Below are 4,945 nucleotides of genomic sequence, written 5' to 3' on the forward strand. Positions count from 1 at the left end.
GTCTAGAGCGGCAAGAGGGAGAAAAAGAAGCGAGGGGAGGTCTTGTACTGCCACAGTGTGTCCGGTGCTTCGCTCACTGGACGAGCGAGATGCTCTGGTGCGCCACAGCGAAGACGGGGTAGAGGGGCCCCGCGAAGGTCTCCCTGTGGGAGAAGAGGATGGTGCAGGAATGGGGGTCGTAGAAGAGCACCTCCCCCGCCGCAAAGTCAACCAGCACCCCGATCTCGGCCGGGGACCTGATCAGCTCCACCACCCGTGGGCACCCGGCGTGCAGGAACCTGAACTCCTTGTCGTAGCGTGAGAAGACCCAGGAAGCGGCGTTGAAGCCCAGGCGGGCTTCGTTGCCGGGCCCCTTCCGCGGCAGGGAGCTGTAGCAAACCCCCAGCTTGTAGGCGCAGCTCTTCTCCACGCTGACCCTCCACGCGCAGACTCCCGAGTGGAAGGCCGCAGTAGCCAACGCATTGGGCCAGTGGTCAAAGCGCTCGGGGCAGACCGAGTCCACCTTTGCTTTCTTGGGGCTGAAGGTCAGGGTCTTCTTGTCTTCTGACAGGATGAGGTGGGGGCTGACAGTTTTCTCATCGATGTGGATCTCCTGTGAGCCTGCAAGAGAGGCCCCACGGTGAGCACCCACTCGGTGGCCCCCACCTGAAGTAGTCGTGGCCATCAGAAACCAAACTGCAACCACCCTCTCCTCAACGCATGGCTCCTACGGAGCCATCTGCTCCCCTGGGCTGACCCGGCTCAGGGGTGAGGGGCTCAGGCTCGGTGCCAGCACAGCAGCTCCCCGCAGCCTCCCCTCTCAAGCCAGGGCCAGAACGTCACAGAGACTCGTCAAAGGCCAGCCGTCACCTCCCCACCCTTGCACAGGAAGTCCTGCAGAGTCAGAGAAGATGCTCCTCATTGTACCCTGGCCCTGGCCCAAATCCCCACAAAACAGATCTCAGCAGGTTTGGTTCAGCCATTTCTTGGGAGAGACCCAAACCTCACCCCCACTGTGGGTGAGCAGGACCTGACTCCTCCTCCCCACCTCGAGAACTTGGCAAGAAAAGCTGCAAAGCTGGTCCTACAGGAACAAGGAGGAACAAGAGCCTGGGCAGGGGAAATCCCCTTCCTCCTATAAAGCCCCAGGCGTTAATCAACCCACCCTGGGCACTTCTGGAGCAGGGAGGGAGCTGGCACCAGGCACCAGAGATGAGCAGGGCCGTGGCTCCAGTGGGGTTTGCTGTGAATTAAGGGGCTGCCCAGCTGCCACGGCGCAGATCCAGTGAGCTGCAGCTTCAGACCCGCGGGCTGACAGCACCCACCACCACTTGCCCTGCCCCAGCCACACGCTCCCCCTGAGACCCCTCCGTGGGTCTGCAGAGCGGCTGCCAGGGCTGAGTAACTGCACAGGCGTTTCCCTTGCTCTGTAACCTCACTGAGCAAAGAGAGCAGACGGTGCCCAGCTGACTCACCTCTCCCGGGGACACCAGGTTTCTACCTGTGGGTGCCCCTCCTTCCCCCACCCTCACTTCATTCTTTTCAGGTCTTGAACTGTCACTGAAACCAGGCTGGAGCGGGTGAGTCACTTGATTTCCCAGCCCTGACACCACCCGAGCTCTACGGTCTCACCGCCGCTCCGGCCAGCTCACAGAACCACGAGCCAGCAGGCTGAGGGACCCCAGCCTGAGGGACCCCCAGGGGTTGTATGGCCCAGCCAGAAGCCGGGATGCCAAGAGAAGAAACCAAAGGGATCGTGTTTGGTTTTGAGAGTGAAATGGAAGTTCTTCTGCCTGCTGGTTTCCAGCGTTTTGAGAGGCTACAGGGCCAGCTTTCAAGGCCAGGAATTTCCTCAAGCAGATAAACGAGACTGCTGCCTGTTCCACTGCCTTTGGGAGGAGGGACCACCACAGGAAGTGTAACATCACGGTGCCTTAACGGCAGGTAGGGCCACTGCAGTCCACACACACTCCCTAAGGCTACGTCGCGGGTGGATGATGGACTAGTTAGCTAAGCCAGGACATGGCAGGCGACCTCAGCGTGCAATAATGACACATTAACCCTAACCACACACACAAAAACCCCACAGCAGAGCCCACTAACGGCTCCACCAGACCTGCTGCAAGGATCAAATGCCCCAGGGGATTACACTGGACAGGATGCTGCTGGGAAAGGAACCCACAGAGACACCTCACCACAGCAACGAGGGTCAGCGTAAGGTGTCCTGCAGGGCTTGACAGCTCTGAACGTCTGCCGAGAACCTGCTCAGCTCTGCCAGTGGGTAACCGTGACCACCAGCACTCAACAGCTCAGGAGAGGGGAAAACAGTCACAAAGGGGGACCAACACCCAAGTCTGCAGGAGCAGAAACGGAGGACAGTGTGGTCCGGCTTGCACGGACTCTCAAGCTAATACTGGAACACAAGAGCGATGACAGGCAGCAGCACAGACCTTGGAGAGGGACCTGGAAACAGGGCAAGTCTGTGAGCTGCTCCTCAGCATCAACGCAAGAGGAGCAGGAATCAATGGTTAATGCAAAAGCTGCGGGTGGCTGACGCCAGGGGTTGTTCACGAGGTGGCACACGGGACAAGTGTCTTCAGACTGCAACAGATCTTGTCACCCCTGAAGATCAAAAAATACATTTGAATGCTCTAACGATGGCCTGGCAGCAAGAGTGAAAGCGAACACTTCACCACCAGCAGCTCAAGCAGGTCACAGTGGGAAGAATGTGTCCCTGCTCAAGAGAGCCGACATCAGCCTGGTAAAATTGTACCCAGAGCACGTCACTGGCTTGGCAAATGCCTCTGGCGCAGCCTCCGCCGTGCAGCCAGAGCTGAGCCAGATCACAACCATCCCTAATGAACCACCCGCTCGTGCGCAGCCACAATCTCGGCTGGCGATCAGGAAGCTCCTGCATTTACTCGCTTCTCTTTCCAGCACGTCAGGGTGTCTGACGCGCCTGGCAGGGGGTTCACCCTCCGCTAAAACCACCAGCAGGCCAGAGCTGAAGGTGGGGAGGAGGAATTGCTGTGACGGAGATTCCTGTGGCAGCAGCAGCTTCACTGCTGTCACCAAGCGACCCAGGAAACAGAAACCAGCGAGGCTGATCAGCAGAGCTGACAAAAGACACAGGCTCTTCAAACCTCTGCTCTCCTCCCAGCCACAACCAGCAGCTTCAAGCCCCTGACCCCACTCCCAAACCTCCTTCAGCTGCTGCCCCACTGGCTGGGGGGTTCCAAACAGCAGGGGAGGGCAGGATGCCCTGTGTCCTGGGCAGGACACCTTGTGTTTTGACACAACACCAGGATGTTTCTTCGGGCACAACATGACTGAGCCCACAGGAGTCCCCAGAGTGTGCGGGACCCATGTGGGACACTGACCTGCGAGGCAGCAGAGCACCGTAGAAGCCCACAGTCGATGCAGCAGCGGACTCTGAACGCAGCTCTGGTTAAAGTTTAACTTCAGGGACTCCTGGGGCTCCAAGATTCCCTCTGCCACCTCCGTCCTAGCAAAAGAATGCAAGAGTTATTTTGAAATACAGTGATTTACTGACCAGTGCTGGGAGGTTTAAGAGCCCAAGGAAGAATGACAGAAATATGAGCTGGAGCAGTCGCAAGAGGAGCATTTGCTGCAGCGAAACTGCACTGGAAGGGCTCTGAACAAACTCTCCTCCCAGGTGATACTTTCGGTTGGCTTCGATTACAGTCCCCTCTGAAAGGACCTCAGTGTTTCACATACACCCCAGCAGCCTGAGTCAAGAGCCTCCTCACTCAGCAGGCTCAGATTAAACACGTTTCAGAGAGGCCGGCAAGGTACAAGAGGGGCACAGAGAACAGGCTTGTGATTCTCTCGCAGAGGGAATCGGATTTCCCTCTTTATCCACAAAGCTGCACAAGGGCGGACGCAGCAGGGGAGCAAGGCAGGACTGGGGGTGTCACACGCAGCAAGAGACCGCGGGTCTGCTGGGCTCCTGCAGCTCACACCCCAACCCATGGCTGTAAGTAAAGGCTCTGGCTGCTGGGGATGTGCTGGGGCCGATTTCTCACCCTCTACAGGCAAAATCACTGCTGAAAGTCCCTGGATAGCAGAGCCCAGCCAGCGCCAGCACCGCTGCAGCAGCCCCGGAAATAAATGCCTGTAAAAACGCAGCCACCCCGCCCGAGCGGGAAGGGCAGCCCAGCGCTGCTGACAAGGGCTGTAAGAAATGCTGACGAGTGCTCTTGGCTCTCCCCTCCAGGCAATCTCTGTCGGGGAAGGAGTGTGGAGCTTGGGCGTGCCGTTGCTCTGGGCAATGCTGTGCCAGCAGCCCCCAGGCGTGGAGCAACCAGCTTTCCCACCTCCCGTCAAGAGGCCAGCGACAGGCTTGTGCCATCCCCCAGGAGCCCGGTGGAGTTTGCTGAGGAGCTGGAGAAGGGCTCCTGTGAGCCAGAGCCCGCGAGTCTGGCAATGCCTCTGGGGAGGCACCGCACAGGGAGCCTTTCTGGGTTCCAGGACCGCCCCGTCTTGAGCTGCAGGGCAGCAGGTGAAGCAGAGACGAGAGGCCACGCTGGCATCTCTGCGCTCTGCCCTTGTCCTCCACAAAAGCAGCGCAAGGAGGAAAGAGGGGGGTGTCATCACGGCCTGGGCAATGTCGGCTGCTCACAGCGGGAGCCACGGTGTGGGGGGTGCATGCACGGAGCAGGAGCAGCCAGGTACCAACCTCTCCATGATCTCTCGTTCTGCACACTGGGGACAAGAAGAGAAAGAGTCACCACTGCTGAAATCCCCACAGATAAAACCCCAAACACAGGCAGGGGCACAGCAAATGCCGGCCCCAGGGAACACTGTTCTTCTTCAGACCCAGAGAGGCTGCTCCTCACCCCAGTGCTGGCCCTGGGGGGAGCGTCCCACATCCATCACCTTCAGCTGCAGCACCTTCCACTCCCGGACGCAGGAAACGAGGGGGGGTGGCTGAGGGGGCGACATC

General features: G+C 59.1%; 1 protein-coding gene across 1 annotated transcript in view; it reads right to left on the reverse strand.

Moving 5' to 3' along the window:
• Positions 1–73: 73 nt before the first annotated feature.
• BSPRY (B-box and SPRY domain containing) overlaps positions 74–4,945 on the reverse strand; it is a gene marked incomplete at its 5' end in the record, with an annotated part of 6,283 nt that continues 1,411 nt past the window's right edge. Inside the window, 3 exons of the mRNA XM_010145814.1 lie at positions 74–600; positions 3,360–3,484; positions 4,679–4,704. Coding sequence (XP_010144116.1) covers positions 74–600; positions 3,360–3,484; positions 4,679–4,704 — 678 coding nt within the window. The remainder of the gene's footprint in view (positions 601–3,359; positions 3,485–4,678; positions 4,705–4,945) is intronic.

Source organism: Buceros rhinoceros, unplaced genomic scaffold, assembly GCF_000710305.1.
Source record: "Buceros rhinoceros silvestris isolate BGI_N320 unplaced genomic scaffold, ASM71030v1 scaffold17571, whole genome shotgun sequence".
Lineage (NCBI taxonomy): Eukaryota > Metazoa > Chordata > Aves > Bucerotiformes > Bucerotidae > Buceros > Buceros rhinoceros.